The sequence below is a fragment of the Bos taurus genome, chromosome 9 (genome assembly GCF_002263795.3).
Source record: "Bos taurus isolate L1 Dominette 01449 registration number 42190680 breed Hereford chromosome 9, ARS-UCD2.0, whole genome shotgun sequence".
NCBI classification, from domain to species: domain Eukaryota; kingdom Metazoa; phylum Chordata; class Mammalia; order Artiodactyla; family Bovidae; genus Bos; species Bos taurus.
Genome location: NC_037336.1, coordinates 433,811 through 458,687, shown reverse-complemented (window position 1 = coordinate 458,687; position 24,877 = coordinate 433,811). Strand labels below are relative to the sequence as shown.

The window sequence follows — 24,877 nt, the reverse complement described above, 5'->3', positions numbered from 1 at the left end:
ACCCCCTTTTGTTTTGGCTTCAAGTTTCAAGAATGGAGTATATTAAACGCTAAATTGGTATATGAAGAGATGGAATCTAATTCTTTAAAACATAAGGTGAAGCATTGTTGCTCACTCAAATTTTGAGGCTTTTACTCAGTTTTATTAAAAAAGAAAAAAGATCAGACATGTGTCTCTTTCAGATTAACATTGAACTATACAAAAGCTTTTCAGATGGCTGAAACTTAACTTCACATGCCAAAAGCTTAGATTTGAATTAACTTCAAAACTTAAAAAGGTATGCAATTATTGATACGCAAATGAGAACACATGCCCAGAAGGTAAGCTGCACAAAACCACTTGGTTGGTAGAACTGCGCTTCAAATCATGGCCTTCCTCTACTAGTTTCTCCTCAGAACAGAATTGGGTCATTGGTCCAAAGTCATCTAAACCTTAAAAAGTTTATAATGGAAAGCACTTTCAATAAAGTTCCCTGTGTCTGCAAGGAACTTATCATGTCAACTTCATTTAATCCTTCACTTGTTAACCAAAATCCACACTTCAAATAGCACTAAGACCAATTCTTTCACATGGTGTCCTACAAAATAAGCTAACGAGAAGCAAAACAACTTCAGTGACGATAAACGCATATCATCGTTTATTTAATGTTTAAGCTCTTGCACTAGATTTTTACAAGCTGGTGAACACTGACAAATTATTTCTCCCACAGAACTATAACCACTTGTTCCCGGACAGTATAAATAGATGGTTGAGCTAACGTTAATACACATCACCATTTTATCAATTACATAATAAAACAAATTGTCAAGTATCCAAATATTAAGTTACACAGCTCAAAAGGTATATAAAATATTAAACGTCTGCTCAATTCATTAGCAGAAACCCACTTTATTTTGCAAGAGAGGCTGGGAATCACACTTAAAACTAAGTCGGTAAACAACTTCAGGTAAGTATGAAAAAAAATTACAAGAATTTCAGAAATTTTGATTAAGAATTATTTTAGTTACAGTAACAAAGTATTTCTACCTTTTAAAAAAATATTTACTAAATTAAAGCGCATATTCTACATGTTCTGCACAAGACAAAGGCAACATTTTACTAAAAATACTTAATAGTCCCCTCCCATTCTTTTTTCAGGCCCTCCCTGTAAGTTGCACCCCAAAGTGCAAACATTAAAATGAACTGTAAGGCTTTTGTCTGGAGACATTAAAGACATGTGCTTCTGTACAATGTAGATTTTCAAAATGGAGGCCTTCTACAACATAAAATGAGATTTATAGAAAGATATTAAATAATCACTGTAAGACTTGGTTAATTAAAAAGGGAGCAAATCTGATGGATACTGGTATGAATGTGGGAGATGTAAACATATTGTGAGCAAACAAACCTCATAGGCCCTATTTTCTATGTTTGAAATGATGCAAGGAATAAACCACATAAGGTCCAGAGTGTTCATAGTTCCTGGGATTTGTTCTATATGATACTAAAAATATACAAGTATTGTGCTGGGTATTTTGGCACCTAGTCTTTCTAAATTTATTACATATTGGTAAGATTCTGGCATGGAAACAGATTTAATGACATGACTCAATACTGCATGATTTCAGGAAAGGTCAATTGGTACAAATTATAAGCACATATTAAATGCTGAACAGCAAGAATTCTTTACTAGTATCCAAATAGGTTTATCATAACCTGAACAGAGACTACAATTCTGCCAGGCCTATGGCCTGGTAAAACTGCTTTTCAACACTCCTTATGAAAGCTTCATCAGACTTATTCACCAAGTCAACCGGGCTATCTGCTATGTATGACAAATTCCATCCTGTCTCAGGTTCCACTTCCAATCAATGGCATCATGCACCCTGGTTTTACTGAATGCAACAGTTGTTTCTATGTCCATTGGAGTCTTTGAAGCGCAGCCGCATTTTAGGACGATACTTCTCCAAATACAAAAGTTGCTTGCTGTTAAAAGCTCCTCGCCGCTTTCTAGAAGGAAGAAAACAAAGGACGTAATTAAAGCAAAGTCCTTCTGGCATATTAACATTTACTGTTCCATAGCAGGCAATTATCACCTTTCTTGTAGCAATTTATCTTCTGATTATTAAATTGTGACTTAATGGAGAAATATGGACCGGCAACATGTGTAAAGGGGAAAAGAGCTGTAAAAAGTTAATTTTCTCAATCTTTGGGGTGATGGTGATTAAAATAGTCAAAATTTATGAATCCATTCATATAAAGTCCAAGAAAAGGCAAAACTAGTTTACTGTAATATGTAGCCGAAAGAAAGTGCCTCTGGTGGCTGGGAGACTACAAAGAGCATGAGGGCATTTTCTGGAATCACTAACATATTCTATACACTGCATTGAGTAGCTATTTTATTTGGCTGTTATGGTCATCTATCTGTGAGATCTGTGCATTTTACTCTATATAAACTACACCTCAATAAAAAGGCAAATAAACAACTTCATCAAGAATTTAAAGTAAATCAATAATTCACAGAATTATTACTGGATTAGAATTTTTATAGTATGAACATCTATGTGAATGGGAAAGATATTTCCTGGTGTCAATACTATCTCAATAATGAACAAAATGGTCAGATAGGCTCTTAGAAACAAATTGCTTTCATAGTATTAATATATTTAAATTCACCAACATTCAATGAGGAAATAAAAAGTGCAAATGAAAAGAACTTATTAAATACATACTGTCTTATGAACTGTACTGCATCTTCATATTTCATTCCACCTTCAATTAATGCTAGGGCAACAAGCACTGGAGCTCTGGTGAAGAATTTTTGATATATTATTTTTCAAAGTCAAATTCTGGAAAATTCAATACTCCAAACATTCCCCTATCCAAAACCACTATTATTTATGCCACACTTCCTGTGTTAGTATTTATAGAAAATGTTGGACATTAATAAAATATCACTTTCGCATATCCAGGTTTTCATCTATAACAAAAAGAAAACTAGTAACTACATAAACTAACACAAGTAAGTCTAGAAATTAAGACTTCTATTACTGGAGAGCAGTATCTTGATAAATGCTGACAATATTTCCTTAAGTTCCTAGCAGTGAAAAATACTTTCCACTTAAGTATCTTCCAGAAAAATTTGCTTTGTTTCATGATCAATTAGACTGAGACACAGCTGCATGCCCACCTCTCCAGGGCCATGCTGTTTCATTTCACTCTTCTCCACTTGGACTTTTTTGGGGGCAGCAGGGGCCAAGGGCATTGGTAATAATATGGACACATGTATTTTGGCACTACTGGGTAATGAGTTCCTACTGAATCAGGATGCAAAAATATACCACATTCAATGCAAATCCATCTTAGTGATTTTCCCAGTAAGCTCGGACAGTGACTATAGGTACAACTTAGAACACATAATTAAGCAATTCTGCCCATAGAAGCAAGTATAATAAATTTTAGCAACAGCACTCGTCAGTTCCAAATATACTGGAATACATTACTCTGTTACACTCACCTACTTTCAGTAAGCCAACAAAGCAAATTGATTCACAAACTGGTGACTGTCTTTACAGGAGCCAAAAATGAAGCTTTCACTAAGAATTAAGATCGACACCATTAAATGGGTTTACAAAACCCTCTTACCTGCCAAGGCCTGCAACACAATGAACAGCAATACAACAACCAGGGTCTTCACGAAACTTAATTTTCACAAGACTTAACCAATCATCAACAATCTGGTTAGATGGTGGTGCACCATCATCAAAAGGCCAATCCTAAGTCAAAAGAATATACATTTTAGATTTTTAATATAAATACCACACTAATAATTCTAAAATTCTAACACCCAAATGTTTTCAAAAGCATTTTATCTTTAGTAAGTGCTTCTTTATGAAACCCCACAGTCAAAGAAATGCAAATAAATGCTGAATCTTTATGAAGATCTTTTATTACTTTAAATCTCTGGTCAGCTTTCACCTTAATTGGAAACTAAGACTATAATTTTATAACAACTTAAACTTGCAGCACAGTACTATAAACACAGAGGAACCATTAAACACTTACAAGAACATGGATGCCTTCTTTCTCCACAAGAGTAGTGTCATAAGTTGCTTCACATACTCTTACGATTGTGGTGACTCCATACTTCTTAAGTTCCTGGATAAAAACATGGAAACAGAGACGGGTTTATACAAACGTTTTTTCTTTTGTTTTGTTCTTATTTTTAATGGGCTCTAGAGGATGGGATGGGAAAATAATCACATTATTCTTGCTCAGTTTGTCATTTTGATCATCTAATAGGTACTGCTGGTTAACAGAAAATCATATATGTTGAAAAGAGAAGCAATCTTTTACTTTAAATGACTATACTAAAATAGCACTGAACAGCAATGTTAAACCACAGATTTTTAATAAATTTTAAGTTAAAAAAAAGTCCACGACCCTTCATTTACTGAAGTTGTTTACAGTCATGGCAATGCTGGCTGGCTGAGGCACTGACAAAGAGAATCAGAAGCCATTCAGGAACCAAAGGAATAACTCATGACAAAGTCATTTGACTTGACATATATTAATTCTTTAAACTTCTTCTCATTTGCAGCATACAGTATATAGTTTAGAGCCTTAAAAATATACTTAAAAAATCTAAAATCTCAAAAATGCAGTGTTAAACTTCCCACCATTTAAGATTATAGGCTTTGAAATGCAATGTATTATTACTAATTATAACACTTGGCATTTAAAAAATACATTGATGATAATAAAATTTAAAAGCACTTCTATGATCTGGGGGGGCTATTTTTTATTTGATTATCTATAGATATTTATAAAATGAAATGCATGTGCATACAAATTAATTATTCAACATTACAATCCTTTCTGACAGTCAAGAGGTTAAGCAGTGAGACAGTTTTGACTATCTAGCAACCACCAGAAACACAGTTAAATCAGTGGCTGAAGATTGTATCCTAAGTGTCAAGAGGGCCAAGACATAAACTAACTTTGGTTTATAGTTGTCAGCCATTATGCTTAGAAAATGTAAAAAACCCACAAAGTGAGCCTCCTTCCAACAACTTTATAAGCAACAGCCACAGGTAACAGTTCACATATAAATTTAAATGAAGAAAACTGTGAGGCATGAAGAATTAGATATTAACTTATAAACCTAATCTATTTCAAGTACATGCCCTTCTCAAAAATGTATAAAATAATTCACCTAACCTAGAGAAGACAGTGATATTTCTGGGAGTTGGAGCTATTGTCATCAACCACCTCACAATTTTCAAAACACTGCTATATAAAAGCTCCACTATTACACTACAATCAGTTTAAGCTATTAAAAAGCATCAAAACTCACCTCTATAAATTTGCTTAATGTTGCATTAGTTGGGTTGTGTGTAATAAGAAATCTCATGTTCCTGTATGTAACTTCCACAGGAGCTGGGCGGTTCATTCGAGCCATGTTAATTTAGTTAAAAAACACTCAATAGGGATATGAAAGAATTTAAAAAATTGAATACAGAAATGATGCAAAGAAACACAGTCAACTTTAATATACTCCACTTGAAATTCTCAGTGCTTTTAAGTATGAAGTTGGGAGTAATGAATGAATGAACCTCTTAACAAGAAGCAGCAATTTTTCAATCCAGTAATACTGAGGCAATAGAAAGGAAGTGCACTGAGGTTTACCCCATCCAGATTAGAACTCTTGTATAAAAATGCTCTGTGGATTTCAATTCAACACTTCTGTGTCCAGGTTAACCAGTCTTTTGGGGGCTTCTTGGTTGAGCAGTAATGAATTTCTGCAGTTCACTTGTCTGCATAGAGGTCGTGCTGTGCCTGGCAGTAATCTCCACTGCCCTTCAGAAACTCCATAAATGTGTGACCGAGAACACCACAGAACTGCTGTTTAAAACAGAGAAAAATGTTGCTTTCAATTCAAAAGGAACATGTTTTTACAGTATTTAACTGCATAGCTATCTTTTCAAATTCTGGCCCAAGCTAACTTTTTAACTTTCACTTGAACCACAAAAATACAGGGTGACTACAGGTTAAGTCAATAAGCAAAGATTACTTTAAATTAAAATTACTGATCTAATACAACTACTGCTCAAAGAATATCACTGTTACATTTGGTGAATATCCCTTATATACATTCTTCTATTAATTATTCCTTTTAATACTCAGCTATTTGCTTAACACTGTTATAAACTATTATGCACAACTTTCTATACTGATTTTTTCCAACTGGCAAAATATTGTTACATATTACAAAAATTCACTATATTGGTCAATACATTAAGAAAAGAAACTCATTTTCAAAATGCTACCATATATACTGTCCCATTCATTCCTTCACAACCTATTAACTTACTATTTCCCTTTAACAGTTATCCCTCATTTGAGTCTGGAAGTTTATCAACTGGTTACATGAAACATAAGCACACTACATACACATACACAGAACTTCCATTTATAACTATAAAAAACATGTCCATAATTGTAATACTCTTTTGTAGTTTGTATTTTGGGGGAACCTTCAAACACCATCCAAAGGACCACCTTATTAAGCTTGTTGCTGCCGGTGGGGGCCTGATCCTCATTAGGAAGCCTAAGCCAGACAGTGACGTGACTCAAACCATCAATACAGTCGTGTACCATGCCAAACCTGATTCTGATCAGCGCTTCTGCACACAGTACATCACCTATGAGGACTTTTCTAATCATTGCCCAGAAAGGGTTCAGAAGGGCAAAGTCTGGATGGCTCCTTCCAGCTGGTTTATAGATTGTGTGATGTCCTTTGAGTTGCTCCCTCTTGACAACTGAACTCCCACAGTGTGATAACCTAGTGATTGCACTGTTTTCATCAGTCACATTTTTACAAATAGGTACACTCATTCATCGGAGAAGGCGATGGCACCCCACTCTAGTACTCTTGCCTGGAAAATCCCATGGACGGAGGAGCCTGGTAGGCTGCAGTCCATGGGGTCGCGAAGAGTCGGACACGACTGAGCGACTTCCCTTTCCCTTTGTATTTTAAAATCAAAATTTCACTAATTCCGTCTTAAACTGAAATCTAATCCAAAGAAAACGACAGAGGGAAGTGTAGTGTTGTTTAGTCACTACACTGTGTCTGACTCTGCAGCCCCACTGACTAGTCCATCAGGCTCCTCTCTCCATGTGATTTTACAGGCAAGAATACCAGTGTGTGTTGTCACTTCCTGGGGTGGTAATCTAGGGGAACTGGTGTCAAGGGGAACTGGTGGTGGGGTGGTGTGAATTACCTTACATTTTGCCCACAAGTCTCAAAAAGCAAGTTAACTGTTACCAATTATACTTTTCCCAAGTTCCCCTTAAAGACCTAAATGAGTTTTATGCTAACATCAAACATAATATGAATGTTCACAGGATATTTTCAGAATATATACAGGAAAAGCACTGATGTTGACATTAGTCTTCTTCCAAGTAGTTTATAAGGAACTTGTGTCGTGGGAAGTAAACAGGACTGAAAAAATATTAACAGCAGGTTAACAAGAGCACTAAGAGCCAGCCACTGCCTCTAACACGTTACAGGTATTCTCAGTTCAGTTCAGTCGCTCAGTCCTGTCCGACTCTTTGTGACCCCACGAATTGCAGCACGCCAGGCCTCCCTGTCCATCACCAACTCCCGGAGTTCACTCAGACTCACGTCCATCCAGTCAGTGAGGCCATCCAGCCATTTCATCCTCTGTCGTCCCCTTACTCCTCCTGCCCCCAATCCCTCCCAGCATCAGAGTCTTTTCCAATGAGTCAACTCTTCGCATGAGGTGGCCAAAGTACTGGAGTTTCAGCTTTAGCATCATTCCTTCCAGATCGCAGGGCTGATCTCCTTCAGAATGGACTGGTTGGATCTCCTTGCAGTCCAATGGACTCTCAAGAGTCTTCTCCAACACCACAGTTCAAAAGCATCAATTCTTTGGCGCTCAGCTTTCTTTACAGTCCAACTCTCACATCCATACATGACCACTGGAAAAACCATAGCCTTGACTAGACAGACCTTTAGTGGATAAATTAATAAAATCGTTATACTACTTCCTTAGAATGAACAGTTTATTCTGGCACTTTTCCAATGACAGTGAATTAAAGCAATCTGCAAAGCTGTTAAGGTCAAGGGCTCTTATTTCAGTATTCTGATTTCCAAGTGCTACCCTCTTTCAATTGCAAGCTATTTTATAGAGACAGTATTGCACACCACTGATTTCCATATTTAACAGCTAAAACTCCTGTTACTGCCTAGTCTGGCCACATCTTTTCCAAGTAGGCTGTTTAAGGAGAAATCACAGAAAGAAATAATTTATTTAACGAAACGGTGGTTATTTTAGGATTTTTTTTTTTTTTCCTGAGTGGAGCCACGCTGTGATTGTGGGGGGGTGAGGGAAAGACAGATGATGGATTTCCACAAAAGCATAAATATCTAACGTCTTTCTGTTTTGCCCAAGACGTTCCCCTATTTCCAATTTCTTCGTCCCAGCAAAAACTATGATAGGAAGTTTGGAAATCCCAAGTAATTTCCCCATCCCACTATCAACTGCATATAATCACAGAAACACACACGGCCGGGGCGGGGAATTGGGGGTGGGGTTGGGGTGCGGCGGGAATATCTGTGCAGAAATTTGTCATATTGCAGAGTCAAAGCAATATATCTCTGTAACTGTTTGACAAATGGTTAATTGGAGTTTCTCCCACAACTTATACTTTATATAATGCACCTGGAATAGTGCATGTATAAAATGCTGCTTACTCCTGAGAATGATCTAGCATTCCTGTCTTCAACTTTTTCACTGCCATCACACAAAAATTCATAGAAAAAGAGTAACAGGATGGGAATTTCCTAGCGGTTCAGTGGTTAGGACTACGTGCTCTCACTGTGCTGTGTGTTCAGTCGCTCTGTTGTGTCCGACTCTTTGCGACCCCACGGACCGTTTGCCCGCCAGGTTCCTCTGTCCATGGGGATTCTCCAAGTAAAAACACCGGAGTGGGTTGCCATGCCCTCCTCCTCCAGGCATCTTCCCAACACAAGTCTCCCGCATTGCAGGCGGATTCTTTACAGTCCGAGCCACCAGGGAAGCCCGAAAATACTGGATTGAGTAACCTATCCTTCTTCAGGGGATCTTCCCGACCCAGGAATCGAACCGAGGATCCGCGTTGCAGCCGGATTCTTTACTAGCTGAGCTACCAGGGAAGCTCTGAGCTCTCACTGTCAAGGGTTCAACCCCTGATCGGTAAACTAAGATCCCACAAGTCTTTCCTTGAGGCCAAAAAAAAAAAAAGGCTCATAATCTAGATCTCATGAAATCAACGGTGCCAGACTACTGTGCAAACAACTTAGTATTCGTGGAATACTAGAGAGTTCCACGGGTGGGAGCTCAACCTCACTGGTCTGGTTGGCCACGGTACCACAAGCCGGCGAGAGGCAACAAGAAGAGTTTCAACAACAGCCCGAAGGCCCAGATTACTGAGCGCCGTGAGTCGCTCGAGGCCTGAGCGGAGCGTGCCAGCCGCTCCCACGGCTCTAAGGCTGGCCGCTCCTCGCCTGCCGGCGCGCCCCGCTTCGGGGCGGCGACAAGCCCAGACTTGCTCCCGCCGCCCGGGAGGGGCGGGCGGCTCACCTGGCGGGGCCGCGCAGCCTGGGTCACGGGTCTGCGCCGCGCCTTCAGGCCGGCGCCGGCGCCGAAGCCATTTTGTCCGAGCGCCGGTCGCGGCCGCGGAGCGCAGGATGGCCGCACAGGCCGAGTCCCGCCGGCCGGCGCCGGAGTCCCGGCACGGTCCGCAAGCGCTGCGTTGCCCGCCCGCCGCGTCCGGGGGCGCGCCCGCAGCACTGACGCGCAGCCCGCGCCCCGCCCGGGCCACGTCCCCGCTGCCGAGCCCCGCAGCAAACAAAGGGGCCTGGGGCGCCGGCCGGCCCGCCGGACGTCAGGGCCGGCGACGGTCACAAAGCGGCTTCTGTGCCGCAGGCCGCCCCGCCCGCCGCCGGGCCTCGGGCCGGGACGCGGGCGGGCGCCAAGCTGCTAACAAAGGCGGCGGCGCGGGGCGTGCGTACTCACAGGAATATGTCTACTCATTGAAGATTGTGGCCTAACCATACAGCCGGTCCCGAGGCGGCGGCGGCGGCGGCGGGGCAGGGGCGGCGGCGGGGGTCGTGCGGTGGCGGCGGCTTCGCAGGCGGCAGGGGCACCGGAGTCGGTCCTGCAGTGAGCGGCCCGGGGAAGAGCGCGCAGCCTCGCCGCCCGCAGCCCAGGCAGCCAATGCGCGCGTCGCGGCGCCCTTGCGTCATAGGGTCTTCCATTTATACGCGGCGTGACGTAAGGGCCCCGGTGACCAATCGCGGCCAGGCTCCAGGCCGAGCGCCGGCGACAGGGGGCGGAAGCCCGGCCCCGCGGACGTCACGGCGCGGCGGCGGCTACCGGCGTGAACCGGTTGATGAATGGCGGCGGCCGCGGTCGGAGCGCTGGCCGGCGGGGGAGGGGCGGGGAGGTCCGGGAGGGGCGCGGGAGGAAGACCGGGGGCGGGAGGAGACGCTCAACTGCCTGACTAAAACCCCAGAGGGCTGAGGACACTCTCGTCACCGGAGCAGGCCTGAAGCTGGCCTCGGCTCAGCACGCAGTGCCCGCGGGGCCGGCACCGAGCCGCAGTCCCGGCCCGGGCTCCTTTTGCTGAGAGTCAGATCACAGTTCGCTCTGCCCGCGGTTTCCTCGGGCACCGCTCCCCGCGATCCCTATCGCCAGAAAATGGTTCTGCGGGCGAGCCGAAGCGGGCGCTCTCGAGCAGGACTGGCGTGATTCAGCGAGCAGCCCACAGGAGACGGGAGAGTGCCTTGGATGCGCATAAACGCTCCTGCTCCCCACAGGCGGCTTTGGTCCCGCCTTCACACGATGCATGCGGGTGACTGCAGTTGGTTCGAGCGTGGCATTTGGAAATCGCATCCGTCCTTTGTACCTCTGCTCATTTGATATGTTGTCACGGATCATGAAAGGTTAGGCAGCGTTCTAAAAATTAATCTTCGGCTTGGTCAAGGATTGATAAAATTGCGTCAAAGCTACAGCTTTCCTTTTTGTTCGTTTTCAGAACTCTTTCACTCTCTTCATAATTGAGGCCCATCACCATTGTTCTCTTAAACAAGGGCAGCTCTGTCATTTATAATCTGAAACTTTCTCCTCTACTTTCTAGAAGGAGTAAACCCGAATTTTACTTGCTTTGAAGAACTCGGTTTTCTACTAATATTGAGACCTTTTGTTTGCTGTTTTCATTGAGCATAGATTGGAGAGGCTTTAGGGATCAAATTTTTTCTTAGTGTACAGACTGATTTTAGAATTTATTAGAGCTTCTACTTAGAAGCTGCTTGCATAGTTATTCAACTTTTTTTAATAAACATATACTCTATAAATAAAGGAAGTCCTTTCAATGAGGAGATTTGGGTCGACCGCAAGGTTTTAGAGGAATCAAAGTCAAATTGTCTTCATTTTAAAGAAATTGCTTGCCTTGGAAACTTTTGACTCCATCTGAGTCAGGAAAAATTAAAGAGCTTGAGAAATAATACCCTTTCATTACGTAAAAATTTAAAACTTTTATATGGCAAAAGGCTTTTGACAAACGTAAATTATTTAATGGCCCACTGAAAGTATTGGTGATGTAGCATGGGCAGAATTAACACCATAGTGAATAAAATACTTAAGCGACATTTACAAGAGTGTGGTTAAAAAACATGTTCAGTCTGCGACTCTCCATCCAAAAGTTTGTCCGCACAGTGATGTTACTTGGAAGAGTGAGAGCTTTTAAACAAATGAATTTGGTGGGATGAGATAAATTTAGCCAAGCAGAGCCAAATCAGTATTAACCAGTTTTCTTGTAGAACTTGCGGTACAAGTTGAGCTTTGTGAGCCAGATCCTGTAATTAATTATCACAAGCAGTGCTGACACTTAGCTGTTGCTCATCAAGCTCTAAAAGCTGGGCTCAGACTCACAAGTGGACTAATCAGCTTTCCGGGGGATCGGTGAGGGTGTGGTCTTTGCCTCTCCTGTGCGGTACCACCTTGTTCTACTTTGAAAAGACATGCCTGCCATACGACCCAGCAATCCCACTGCTGGGCATACACACTGAGGAAACCAGAATTGAAAGAGACACCTGTACCCCAGTGTTCATCGCAGCACTGTTTATAATAGCCAGGACATGGAAGCAACCTAGATGTCCATCAGCAGACGAATGGATAAGAAAGCTGTGGTACATATACACAATGGAATATTACTCAGCCGTAAAAAAAGAATACATTTGAATCAGTTCTAATGAGGTGGATGAAACTGGAGCCTATTAAACAGACTAAAGTAAGCCAGAAAGAAAAACACCAATACAGTATATTAACGCATATATATGGAATTTAGAAAGATGGTAACGATAACCCTATATGTGAGACAGCAAAAGAGACACAGATGTATAGAATAGTCTTTTGGACTCTGTGGGAGAGGGTGAGGGTGAGATGATTTGGGAGAATGGTATTGAAACATGTATAATATCATATGTGAAACGAATCGCCAGTCCAGGTTCGATGCAGAATACAGGATGCTTGGGGCTGGTGCACTGGGATGACCCAGAGGGATGGTATGGGGAGGGAGGTGGGAGGGGGCTTCAGGATGGGGAACACGTGTACACCCATGGCGGATTCGTGTTGATGTATGGCAAAACCAATACAATATTGTAATTAGCCTGCAATTAAATAAATTTATATTTTTTTAAAAAGAAAAGACACAGATGAAAAACTAGGTGAAGTTTTTGCCCTTAAGAAAAAACAAAACTTGAAACAAGATGTATTAATAGAGGTGATCTTACTCACCAGCTCACTAAATTTTCTCAGGGTAGTCATGGACCTGCCACTTTGGCAGCTGCCATGGTTATATGTGTCCTGTGGCCTTATGGTTCACTGCTAAACGTGTGCTATACTGAGCTGAGTAGTTTTAAGCTGCTGATTAAAACTACTTAGAGACCAGTGGTCCGTCCTGTCATTGGTTAGGAGGCTCCTGTGGTCAGAGTACAACTCACCTACCTCTATAGATTTGCACTTGGAGCATCAGCACCCGAACTTGTTAAAGCAGTGTTCACACTGAGCCAACAGGCTTGCAAATAGTGGTCCAGACATCCAGAAGTAAGATAATACCTCTGAAAAGGCAGTGCTCCAGAAAGAAGTCCCTAAGATGGAAGACTTCTTTTCCAGCTGAACAGAATACCCATGTAGCAGTTATTAATATTTTTCTCAGCAAAACGTGTCCTTGAATTCATGGTAGGCATATTTAAAATATTTAAAATGCAAACGCCAACATTTGGGAGGTAAAGGAGACTATAAGAGCATTGAGGAAAATCCTTATGGAAGATGAAACACTGCAAAAGACTACAAATGAACAAAAACTGAAGAAGAACAGAGAGTTCTTTACAGGATGGCAGATCTCCTGATAAAGGAATTATTGATTCCACTTATACCAGACATATAAAAATTGGAGGATTTCAACTCTTTTCTATATTCTTGGATTTATTAGGGCCATGAATGGTAGATTGAGGCTGTAATGAAGTCTGATAAAAAAAATTTAAATAAAGCAAGAGTATTACCACTGCAATGATAGATCAAATGTCATGACAACCACCTAGAAAAATTACTATATTGAAAGGTATGATGATGTACCAAATGTATTTAATAGAGGCAAGTATCCCTGTGGATGTCTGGATACCAGTGAAGAGAGCAAGCTTAAGTATATCCTCAAACTTAAAATGTCCTGAAAGTTCAGGGATACAACCATGGCTCCTATTAACATTGTAACAGTTTATTTTCCTTTTTCTGTTATGGAACAGCCTATTTATATCTAAAGTGAATCTTCTTGTGAGATTTGTTTTAAAAAATGTTAAAAATGGATAGTATACTTAAATTTCTGTGAACATATCATTTTCAGTGGGTGAATGTTGTTTAAAGCATGCTCTGTGTTAAAAACTGACAGTCTTCTTCCCCTAAGTTATTGAAGTTTTATTGTCTTTTTAATAGCTATATATTTTGTGTATTTATTATTTTTAATTGAGGTACGATTGACATATAACATTATATTAGCTTCAAGTATATGAAATGATTCAATATTTTGTATTTCACAGAATAAGTCTCATATGTAAAGTATGATTTTTCTTGGGATGAGGATTTCAAGTCTTTCAACAACAGTGATGCATCATCATTTCTATGCAATTTTTAGTCACAGAAATTTCCAGCAAGCAATTAAGCTTGTTACAAGCCTTTCAAGTTCAAAGTCTGTATAGGCTAGTTCCTATACTTGGGCTATTATGTTTTGATGCAGTCAGACATGGAAACTGTCAGGTGACTGCTAAAACTGTAAATATGTTTAGATAAAAGAATCCTGCTGGATCAGAAATGAATGTTTTATTAAGTCATCAAGCCCAATCATTAGAGGTATTTTTTCTCTGTAAAATTGACTTAAGGCAGTTTTCAAAAACCTTTTAAAACTGTTTTAAGAAATGGTTCTCTTTAGTAAATCTCTATTATGTCTGTATTCTGTCCTTTTACTTATGTCTAACTTTAATCAACTTGAATACAGACCCTCAAGTTATTTAGATAAGTCTTCAAATCAGATGAAATTGTTTTAACATTTGAAACCCTGCCTCTTAATATAATGAGTATTTACTTCTGTGGAGGTTCAGCATGCATATTTTGATGTGACAGATTAATAAAAAGAATATTTATATTTGCCTACTGGAAGGTAGTGTTTCCTTGGGATACTGAATAAAGGACTTACTGTGAACCTGTAACTTCATAGCATTTTCATACCATGTCATTATTATGACTGATTCACATACTGGTATCTGGACTAATCTAAGAAAATTCTTCTTATGTTTAGATCATTTTTGGAAATCAGGAGGGCCACAGTCTCCATGTAATTGTTTAGGACATGTTGAATTATGCCACAGTCTGAAGTGAGGCAAAAGTAGCTTCAGTTCAGTTCAGTTCAGTCGCTCAGTTGTGTCCGACTCTTTGCGACCCCATGAATCATAGCATGCCAGGCCTCCCTGTCCATCACCAACTCCCGGAGTTCACTCAGACTCATGTCCATCGAGTCGGTGATGCCATCCAGCCATCTCATCCTCTGTCGTCCCTTTCTCCTCCTGCCCGCAATCTTCCCAGCATCAGAGTCTTTTCCAATGAGTCAACTCTTTGGAAACTCATGAGGTGGCCAAAGTACTGGAGCTTCAGCTTTAGCATCATTCCTTAGGAAAGGAGAATTTAATTTGGCCAGAGAAAAGGAATGGAGTATAAATAAATTTTAAAGGTTTATTATGCATGTTACGGCAAAACTGTCCCTTGACAGGCTTAATTTATAGAGTTGGCATTTAGAGTGCAGATAATCCAGGCAGACACTGACTCAAGCAGCATTACTAGGGTCAACCTTATGTAAGAGGGAAAGTTTCTTCTACTTAAGATAGTTATAGTGTAATGTATTTCTGGAGTCCTCTGACACATTAATACAGTAGATATCCAGTTAGTCTGAATATGATTAGGTTATTTTCCCTCCAGAAATCCTTTTGGGTATCCCATTCCCTGTCTTCCCAAATTTTCTATGCAGGCTTCTTCTACTTTTTTCTCAGTCCCTTTAATGATGGTGTTCACTGGGTTTTTGTCTCTGGCTACCCGGGGTTTTCACTGCATGCACCTTGGCATTTTCACTTATTTGGCCTATGTTTCTCCTCTTGTTAAAATGCCTAGCCCATTCCAGGCACTCTGCTATCTTATGATGGACAATATAAACATTATTTCTACCTCCAATGGAATTTATATACAAATGAGGAAAGAGAAAAAAAGTTACTAAGTGAATAATATATAGTAATAGGTGCTATGAAGGAGTTTAACAATAGCTGGGGCAGTTACTTCAGACAGAGAAGTCAAGGGGCAGTGTCTCCCAGGAGACCCAGACCTAAATGGTAAGAATTAATCATTTGGTGGAGGAGGAGGAGGAAAGAGATTCTTGGTGGAGGAAATGACAGTAGAAATACCCAAGGTGGGAAAAGTTTGGTTGTCCTCAAGAAGCTGATAGGCTTGAGGGGCTGCAGCAAAATCAAAGGGAAGAAAGGCGGGAGGCAGTTTTGCCATCTGGTGGAGGCTGGATCATGCAGCAACCTTGTAGTCCATGGTAAGTGTGTGCCTTACCATGCACACACTTAGTCTCTTCAGTCATGTCCCACTCTTTTCCACCACATGGACTGCAGCCTTCCAGGCTCCTCTGTCCATGGGGTTTTCCTGGCCAGAATACTGGAGTGGGTCGCCATTTCCTTGGGCTTCCTGGTAGCTCAGTCAGTAAAGAATCTGCCTGCAGTGTAGGAGACCTGAGTTTGATCCCTGGGTCGGGAAGATCCCCTGGAGAAGAAAATGGCTACCCACTCCAGTATTGTTGCCTGGAAAATCCCATGGACAGAGGAGCCTGGTGGGCAGCAGTCCATGGGGTCCTGAAGAGTCGGGTAGGACTGAGCAACTAACACTTTCACTTTCTCCAATATAAGACCAGTAAAAGTCTATTTTATTTTATCCTATGGTGCTGAACTTTGTAGGCACACTGACATGTTTCATAATTCACATATCCATTTTCACTGTCAAATGTTTGTAAAGAGTAAATCAAAAGCATAAAAGAAACAAAGATCCTCAAATTATGCTTGGAGAAAGGCACTATTTCTGAATATTTCAGGGATACAGATGTGTGGAAATGCCTAAAAATTGTATATTTAAGTATTTATAGAACGAAGTCCTGATTATATTAGTAAGAAAAGCTAAAATATATTGTGCTCATTATTTTTCAATCTGTGCTAAACACATTTGCTTTTTTCTTGAACTTAGAAAAAAATCAGGCTCTGTGATAGGAATTGGTTAAAAAATTAACATATAATAGGTGATATCACTTGAGAGATCTACATTTGGCATATTTTTCACAATGTCTGTTAGTGAGGAATTAACTAGTTGAATTTAATGAAGAAAATACTTGGTAATATTAAATGAAAAAAGGGTACAAGTTATAATTTGTACAACTACAAAACTACAACATTGTAAAAATACAAGTTAAAAATAGAAATAAACCAAATGTCAGCAGTTTTATAACCGCTTATTGTTGGGGGTGGGGAATATCAAATGAACACTTAGCGGATTTAAGTCATATCCAATATTCTTAATATTTTCTGAATCTCAGGGACTATTTTTAGAAAATGAATGTCTGAAATGTTATTTACATGGAAGAAATCTGAAACATTTCATTGTATGAAGAGGGAACAAACGTCAAAATATTTTAAAAAGATCTTAAAAAATAATGCCTCTGTCTCATATGCCAACAAGATGCACTGATATTGTGAGCATTTGTGATACATGTATTAATAGTCATTACAGAAAAAGAAAGGAAGGGACATTTGTGTGGCAATTTGAAACAGGGAGCTAGAATTTGTCCCAGAAGAGGTTGTTCTGATAGGTCTGTAGCCTTGTTATAATCTCTTCAGCAGAGATGGAGGAACCAGGTTATCCTAATCTGACTCCAGTTGTCAAAATATAACAACCGTCTTTTTCTGAATCCACATTCCCAGGGATTTAATCCCACTGTAATTTACTTTTAAGGTGAACTTATTTGCCATCACTTCTGGAATATAATGGTCAACCAGTGAGAAAATCCCTGAGAATTTAAATAAAAAGAAATCTTCCATTTTCTTTTCTTTCTTTTTTTTGCTTAAAAAATTCTTTAGAAAATTGTACCAGAAACTCTGCCACAATGAGGGTGTCTATATACCATATCTGTGGTTATAAACCGAAAGATTACTTGTAAATATATGATTGACATTTGGAAACATCTAAAACTTGAGTCAAAGGTAATTTTTGTATCATGTAAGAGAGGTCAAACTGGAATGTGACTGTAAGCAGAAATTAAATCAGTTTTATTATATCTGTCTGGAGGAAGATTATGAGAACTGAAGCAAGATGATAACCAGATACATAGAACAGTAGAGCCTAAAGATTTGAGGGTTGTCAGTATTTATCCAACACTGTCTAGGGAAGAGGTGCTAAATCTGTATACAGTGAACATGTTGGCTGTTTTGTGTTCTGGTCTATATGTTATCTTTTATGAGTTTGGTGAAAGGGAATCACAAAATATGTAATAAGTTACTGAAGTTCCATCCTCCCTTCTCATTCTCATGCATATTTCAAGAGAAATTGTTCTCTAGACCAATCCTACTAAAAGTTTGGTTTGTGATCTAGAACCAACCAACCTACACACTCTTTGTTGCTGGTCTGAGAAAGATAAGTATAAAAATATTTAAAACCTTTATAGCAATTTCATAGGGTAACTTTATGTCTATTGAATTTAATTTTATAAATTAAGCTTGTATTTTTAAGTATTTGAAATTTTCATTTTTAATTAATTCACTTTTATTAAGAAATACTGCTGAAAACTTTGGAAATGGATTAGTTATTTAATGAAAAGAATTGCTATGGGTACCTTCCTTTAGTCTTTGATGCATGAGGCTGCTCCATGATCTCTTGCAACAGGCCACAGACCAGTACCAGTTCTGCACAGCAGGGCTAATAACCAGGCTGCACAGCAGGAGGCGATTGGCAGGCAAGCAAGTGAATCCTCATCTGTATTTATAGCCACTCTGCATCATTCACATTACTGCCTGAACTCTGCATCCTGCTCAATGAAATCAATAAATGTATGCACTTGAATCATCCCCACACCACCACCACCCCTCCACTGTCTGGCAGAAAATTGCCTTCCAAGGAATCAATCCCTGGTAGCAAGATGATTGGGGACTGATACCTTACAATATTATTTATTCCTTGTCTGTCCCTCCTGGGTTGCTGTCATCAAGAGGAAAAAAACCATTCATACTATTTCTCAGCTTCCTTTAATAAGCTTTAAGAACTATGATTGTGATTTTACAAATATATAAATATGTTTATGGACATATGGGCCTATGCCAGTCAGGACAACTTAGAGTTACTGCAGCACACTTCCATAGAGTTAAAAAGGAAACTGCAAATGTTATTAATATTTACAACATCAGATGACAGCGAGGAAAAGTATGTCAACAACAAACTTACAGACTTTTTATAGTCTTTGGGAAATTTGTTCTTTAACCCAGATTGCTTTTTACTGCTATTTAAGCCCTTCTGCTTATATTTAGTATTCACTGTGTAAAGTAAGTTCACTATTTTTCACAAGTAACGATGGAAATGGAACTCTGTTGAATTGTTTTATGCACTGTTGCTTCCCCAGATAACTCTATGCAAGTTCCTGATGTTTACATGTCATATGATCCTTTCAATTAATTTTAAATGGCTTTGAAAAGTTGTTACAGAGGAGTATTTATAGTTACAAGAAGTAATTAGCCTCCAGTTAAAAAAATTAAAAACTATATATTTTTCTTCATTAGCATGTTATTTGTAGACCTGAATTGATTTTGATGAAATTCAACTGGTTAATTCCTCACTGATGGACATTGTGAATATCAATGATCAATGTCTTTTCTCTCCAGTGTTCTTTCCAATGAGAAAAGGAACAAAGGTGAGCAAAACCATCTAACCTCACACTGCTATGGAGTCTTACTGTCTTGGATATGTCTTGTCCAAAGCCCATCCTGCTCTATGGACAGGCTTTGTGATAAATACTTTATGAAAATTATATGACAACATACTTGGCAGATAAGAAAACACATTATTTTCTTTTTGAAACCCTCTTGTTTTGTCTATCACTCTGGGGGAATCCTGGTTTATCTCCCCCTGTCTTCCTAATCTCCAAGTGTTGATATTTTTAAGGATATTTATTATTTTTTCTCTGGTATACTCTTATACTCTACAGTCTCAGAGTTATTTAGAAGATTTCTTTGGTTTCAACTTCCAAACATTACCTGTGCTTCCAGTAGACTTTTGTCTTAAGTACCAGATACATATTTTCATGGTATGAACTCCAAGTACCTCATACTTCATGGCCAAAGCTGAGCCAATAATCTCCCTTCCCTATGAGACCAGTTTTTTTTTTTTTTTTTGTCTTGATACACGTGACTTTTGTTTCAGGCCATCAGATGCCCCAGCCAGAAACCTGGCAGTCATACTAGCCTCCTTCCTTCTATTCACTTATAGTTCAGTTGCTCAGTCATGTCTGACTCTTGCGACACCATGGACTGCAGCACGCCAGGCTTCCCTATCCATCACTAACTCCCGGAACTCATGTCCATCAAATCAGTCTATCCAACCATCTCATCCTCTGTTGTCCCCTTCGCCTCCTCCCTTCAATCTTGCTCAGCATCAGGGTCTTTTCCAAGGAGTCAGTTCTTCGCATCTGACAAAGGTGGCTAAAGTGTTGGAGTTTCAGCTTCAGCATCAGACCTTCCAATGAATATTCAGGACTGATTTCTTTTAGGATTGACTGGTTTGATCTTGCAGTCTAAGGGATTCTCAAGCATCTTCTTCAACACCACAGTTCAAAAGCATCAATTCTTCGGTGCTCAGGCTTCTTTATAATCCAACTCTCACATCCATATATGGCTACTGGAAAAGCCATAGGTTTGACTAGATGGACCTTTGTCAGCAAAGTATTGTCTCTGGTTTTTAATATGCTGTCTAGGTTGGTCATAACTTTCCTTCAAAGGAGTAAGCGTCTTTTAATTTCATGGCTGCAATCACCATCTGCAGTGATTTTGGAGCCCCCCCAAATAAAGTCTCTCACTGTTTCTATTGTTTCCCCATCTATTTGCCATGGAGTGATGGGACCGGGTGCCATGATCTTAGTTTTCTGAATGTTGAGATTTAAGGCAACTTTTTCACTGTCCTCTTTCATCAAGAGGTTCTTTAGCTCTTCTTTGCTTTCTGCAATAAGGGTGGTGGCATCTGAATATCTGAGGTTATGGATATTTCTCCCAGCAATCTTGATTCCAGCTTCTGCTTCATCCAGCCCAGCATTTCGCATGATATACTCTGCATATAAGTTAAATGAGCAGGGTGACAATACACAGCCTTGATGTACTCCTTTCCCAATTCTGAACCAGTCTATTGTTCCATGTCTGGTTCTAACTGTTACTTCTTGACATGCATACAGATTTCTCAGGAGGAAGGTAAGGTGGTCTGGATTCCCATCTCTTGAATTTTCCACAGTTTGTTGTGATCCACACAGTCAAAGGCTTTGGTATAATCAGTAAAGCAAAAGTAGATGTTTTTTCTGGAATTCTCTTGCTTTTTTGATGATACAACTTATGTTGGCAATTTGATCTCTGGTTTCTCTGCCTTTTCTAAATCCAGCTTGAACATCTGGAAGTTCACAGTTCATGTACTGTTGATGCCTGGCTTGGAGAATTTTGAGCATTACTTTGCTAGCATGTGAGATAAGTGCAATTGTGTGGTAGTTAGGATATTCTTTGGCATTACTCTTCTTTGGGATTGGAATGATAACTGAACTTTTCCAGTCCTCTGGCCACTGCTGAGTTTTCCTAATTTGCTGGCATATTGAGTGCAATACTTTCACAGAGTCATCTTTTAGAATTTGAACTAGCTCAACTGGAATTCCATCACCTCCACCAGCTTTGTTGGTAGTGATGCTTTCTAAGGTCCACTTGACTCCCCACTCCAGGATGTCTGGCTCAAGGTGAGAGATCACATCATCATGATTATCTGGGTCATGAAGATCTTTTTTGTTTAGTTTTTCTGTGTATTCTTGCCACCTCTTTTTAGTATCTTCTGCTCCTGTTAGGTCCACACCATTTCTGTCCTTTATCGTGCCCTTCTTTGCATGAAATGTTCCCTTGCTATCTCTAATTTTCTTGAAAGAGCTCTAGTCTTTCCCATTCTATTGTTTTCCTCTATTTCTTTGCATTGATCACTGAGGAAGGCTTTCTTATCCCTTCTTGCCATTCTTTGGAACTCTGCATTCAAATAGGTATGTCTTTCCTTTTCTCCTTTGCCTTTAGCTTCTCTTTTCTCAGCTGTTTTTAAGGCCTCCTCAGACAACCATTTTGCCTTTTTGCATTTCTTTTCTTGGGGATGGTTTTGATCGTATCCTACTGTATGATGTCACAAACCTCTGTCCACAGTTCTTAAGGCATTCTGTCTATCAGATCTAATCCCTCGAATCTATTTGTCACTTGCACTGTATAATCGTAAGGGATTTGATTTAGGTCATACCTGAATGGTCTAGTGATTTTCTGTACTTTCTTCAATTTAAGTCTGAATTTGGCAATAAGGAGTTCATGATCTGAGCTACAGTCAGCTCCCAGTCTTGCTTTTGCTGACTGTATAGAGCTTCCCTATCTTTGGATGCAAAGAATATAATCAATCTGATTTTGGTATTGATCATGGTGATGTCCATGTGTAGAGTCTTCTCTTGTGTTGTTGGAAGAGGGTGTTTGCTATGACCAGTGCATTCTCTTGGCAAAACTCTCTTAGCCTTTGCCCTGCTTCATTCTGTACTCCAAGGCCAAATTTGTCTGTTACTCCAGGTATCTCTTGACTTCCTACTTTTGCATTCTAGTCCCCTATGATGAAAAGGATGTAATTTTTTCCGTGTTTGTTCTAGAAGGTCTTGCAGGTCTTCATAGAGCCAATCAACTTTAGCTTCTTCAGCATTACTGGTTAGGGCAGAGACTTGGATTGCTGAAGGATTACTTCAATTATAATTGGCTGCCAATTTCTATTGAGTCTATCTACTAAAAATCTCAGAAAGTGGCCTTCTCCCTCCACTTTTTACTGTCAATGTTCCTTCATTTGTTCTCCCTTCCTTCACTCATCCCTTTAACAATTTATGCTAAGATGTACTGAAATTGCTTGATTCTATGATTCTAGTCTTGTCTCCATCTGATCCATCCTGTATTTTTTAAAAATTCAATGCCTTTTAAAGAAAAGCTAATATGATCTTGTCATTCTCCTACTTAGAATTCTTCAATGGCCCTGTATTAACTTTTAGAGAAAGTCCAAATTAGCTGACACTTAAGACTCTCCAAATTATGCCTTTGACTTCCCAGTGCTACTTCCTTCTCTACTGTTACTCTCTAGTCTTTGAAATCAATTGTGGTTTCCGAAATGTTTGCCATGCTTTCTCATGGCATGGTCTGCAATTCCTTTTACCCAAAAGTTCTCTTTCCACGTCCCCTAAAACACTACAATTAATTAGCTTATGAAGTTTTCCTGGTTGCATATCAATGTCTGTACCCCTTTCCCTGTGCTTCCACAGTATCTTGTGCATACCTCTATTGTGCAAGCATTCATTGCATTACGATAGCCATTTTTGTAAACTCCATCTGTCTGACTCATACCCCATGAAACTTTACAAGGCAGAAGCTAGGTCCTATTAATTTCCCTGTGCCTAACACATTACTTGGCACATAGTATTTAATGAACAATCCCATATTTTGTGGTATTGCTTCATACTTGATTTAAAGATGTTTAGAAGACAGTGCTGGTGGTTGGTAGGACACAGAACCCCAAAAATAGGATCTAGCAACAAACAATGAGGTTAGAATGTGAAATCAAGAAAGTCATGATAGCAGGCTGGCTTATCTTGGATAGTATCAAAGACAGATTGTTTACTATCTTTTTTGATTGTTATTGCTATATTTGAGTATTTTTCCTAAATGATTATTAATAACTCAGTTTTACATTACTGTTTAGAATAATCTTATTTTTTATTCCTTATAAAGAATAACAAAAGAACTCACAAGTAGTATCAGTGACTCAGAAGTAAATTATTGATTGAGTACAGATTCACCTAAAGTGATAGTGACACACTAATCTCTTTGGCAGAGCCTTTGCACAGAGAGGGCTTTGCCAACAAAGGTCTGTCTAGTCAAAGCTATGATTTTTCCAGTTGTCATGTATGGATGTGAGAGTTGGATGGTAAAGAAAGCTGAGCGCTGAAGAATTGATGCTTTTGAACTGTGATGTTGGAGAAGACTCTTGAGAGTCCCTTGGGCTGCAAGGAGATCCAACCAGTCAATCCTAAAGAAAATCAGTCCTGAATATTCATTGGAAGGACTGATGCTGAAACTTCAATACTTTGGCCACCTGATTCGTAGAACTGACTCATTGGAAAAAACCCTGATGCTGGGAAAGATTGAAGGCAGGAGGAGAAGGGGACGACAGAGGATGAGATGGTTGAATGGCATCATTGACTCGATGGATATGAGTTTGAGTAAGCTCCAGGAGTTGGTGATGGACAGGGAAGCCTGGCGTGCTGCAGTCCATGGCGTCACCAAGAGTCAGACACGACTGTATGGCTGAACTGACTGAACTTGCACAGAGGATTCTAGACTTGAGTTCCCTATTGGTGCCATCCTCCCTTTGGTGCACTGTAAGGCAGAGAGGAGTCATGGTCTGAGAAAAACACTCAACATGGAAAACCTAAAGCAAACTTATAATAATTTTTAGTTGTTCTATTAGTGTGATTAAGATTTTAGATTTGCCAAAATGTGTACTTGAAGATGGAGTTAACATTTTTAAAATTTAAGGAAAGTTTTCCTTTGTCTTGCCTGTTGTACCAAAGGAATGTTAACTAGGATTCATGTTGATGTATGCAAAACCAATACAATATTGTAAAGTAATTAGCCTCCAATTAAAATAAATAAATTTATATTAAAAAATAAAGTTTGAGAAGAATGTGGCATGTGTTCTGTTGACTGGTGGGGAATCGCTACATATAATGAAGGTACTGACGAATCATTGGTAATGATAGTTATTTAAGAACAGATTTTATAATATTTATAATAGTTTTCCTTAAATCCTTTTTGAGAGGGGAAAATCCTGGCTACTGGACATGTAAGATTTCATTCAGGATGGCAAACATCTTGTGGTAGTTGTATCCTATTTAGGAT

At 39.7% G+C, this 24,877-nt stretch overlaps 1 protein-coding gene across 3 annotated transcripts; it reads right to left on the bottom strand.

Moving 5' to 3' along the window:
* Positions 1–609: 609 nt before the first annotated feature.
* Positions 610–10,250, bottom strand: PTP4A1 (protein tyrosine phosphatase 4A1). 3 transcript variants are annotated; one of them, XM_024996819.2, is made up of 6 exons: positions 10,062–10,229; positions 5,336–5,880; positions 4,045–4,137; positions 3,625–3,755; positions 2,712–2,786; positions 610–1,989 (listed from the first exon to the last, which is right to left on the bottom strand). In XM_024996819.2, the coding sequence occupies exons 2-6, from the start codon at positions 5,438–5,440 to the stop codon at positions 1,872–1,874; spliced, it is 522 nt and encodes a 173-aa protein (XP_024852587.1). In that variant the 5' UTR covers positions 5,441–5,880; positions 10,062–10,229; the 3' UTR covers positions 610–1,871.
* Positions 10,251–24,877: the final 14,627 nt, after the last annotated feature.